At 61.7% G+C, this 1,033-nt stretch overlaps 1 protein-coding gene across 1 annotated transcript in view; it reads right to left on the reverse strand.

Moving 5' to 3' along the window:
* LOC103915490 (collagen alpha-1(VII) chain-like) overlaps positions 1–1,033 on the reverse strand; it is a gene marked incomplete at its 3' end in the record, with an annotated part of 18,655 nt that overhangs the window by 15,111 nt on the left and 2,511 nt on the right. The window contains exon 6 of the mRNA XM_009322324.1: positions 804–953. Within this exon, the coding sequence (XP_009320599.1) occupies positions 804–953 (150 nt within the window). The remainder of the gene's footprint in view (positions 1–803; positions 954–1,033) is intronic.

A 1,033-nucleotide genomic window follows, 5' to 3' on the forward strand; every position in this document is an offset into this window, starting at 1 on the left:
TAGCCGGTGGCACCGCCAACAGGCTGCCAGGCCAGCAGCATGCTCTGCGCCGAGATGTTGTGGATGGCCAAGTGCTGCACGCCCACCAGGCGCCCTGCAGGTGAGAGGTGCCCATCGCATCCCCTATGCGAGAGCGGGGCAGGGGGCAGCGGGAAGCACCTTCACCTGCAAACCTGCCTGCTCTGTGGGGGGGAAGCCCCCCTTGCCCCTGCTCATGGATGCTGAACTGCACTGAGGTCACCAAATGCAGCCCACGCCTGGGCAGCTCCTTCAAAGCACCCCAGCAAACTGGAGCTCAAACGCCTTCCTCTTAATGCCTTAAATACTTACTGCGGGTTAAGGCTGCCTGGGGCAGCTGAACGAATTGGTTTGCCAAAATTTGAGGTTTGTAAAGGTGTTGCCCCGGGGCCTCACCCCCGCTCCTGCCTGGCAATGCTTTCCACCACCCTCACGGAAACCATGTTTTCTTCTCAAAGAGCATGGTGCTTGAATTTATAAAAGAAACCCTGCATTTTTTCGGTTGACATTTTTATGTCACGTGGGGAAAGCTCCAGCGGAAACACTCCCATAAGGCTACGAAGGAGTTGGGAGAGCACACAGTGCTGCATCCCCTCAGGGAGCACTTTGTGGGGCTCAGAGCATCACTTTGTAGTCGTGCTCACCCGCATCCCCATTCTGGGCCCCCCAGGCAGCAATGGGCCAGGCAGCCCCATCCCCATGGGGCATGGTGACTGGAGGGACATCCCTGTGCTGGGAACTCATCCCTGTCCCCGGCTGAGCCCAGGTCCAGGCATGGGGCTTACGTGTCCGGGCGGTGAGGGTGGCGGGGACAGCGGGCTGCTGCACGTAGCGGGGTCGGAGCATCACCACGTACTCAGTATCAGGGCGCAGGTTGCTCAGTGTGGCTGACTGCGCGCTGGCCCCCAGGCTCTTCTCCTCCCCCTGGGCTGCTCCTGGTGGGGAGGTGGAGGAGTAAGGGTGGGCGTGGGGGCACGGCACGCGCCAGGCCCGGGAGGGAAGGGGCGTCCGCAGG

Source organism: Pygoscelis adeliae, unplaced genomic scaffold, assembly GCF_000699105.1.
Source record: "Pygoscelis adeliae isolate BGI_AS28 unplaced genomic scaffold, ASM69910v1 Scaffold404, whole genome shotgun sequence".
Taxonomy (NCBI): domain Eukaryota; kingdom Metazoa; phylum Chordata; class Aves; order Sphenisciformes; family Spheniscidae; genus Pygoscelis; species Pygoscelis adeliae.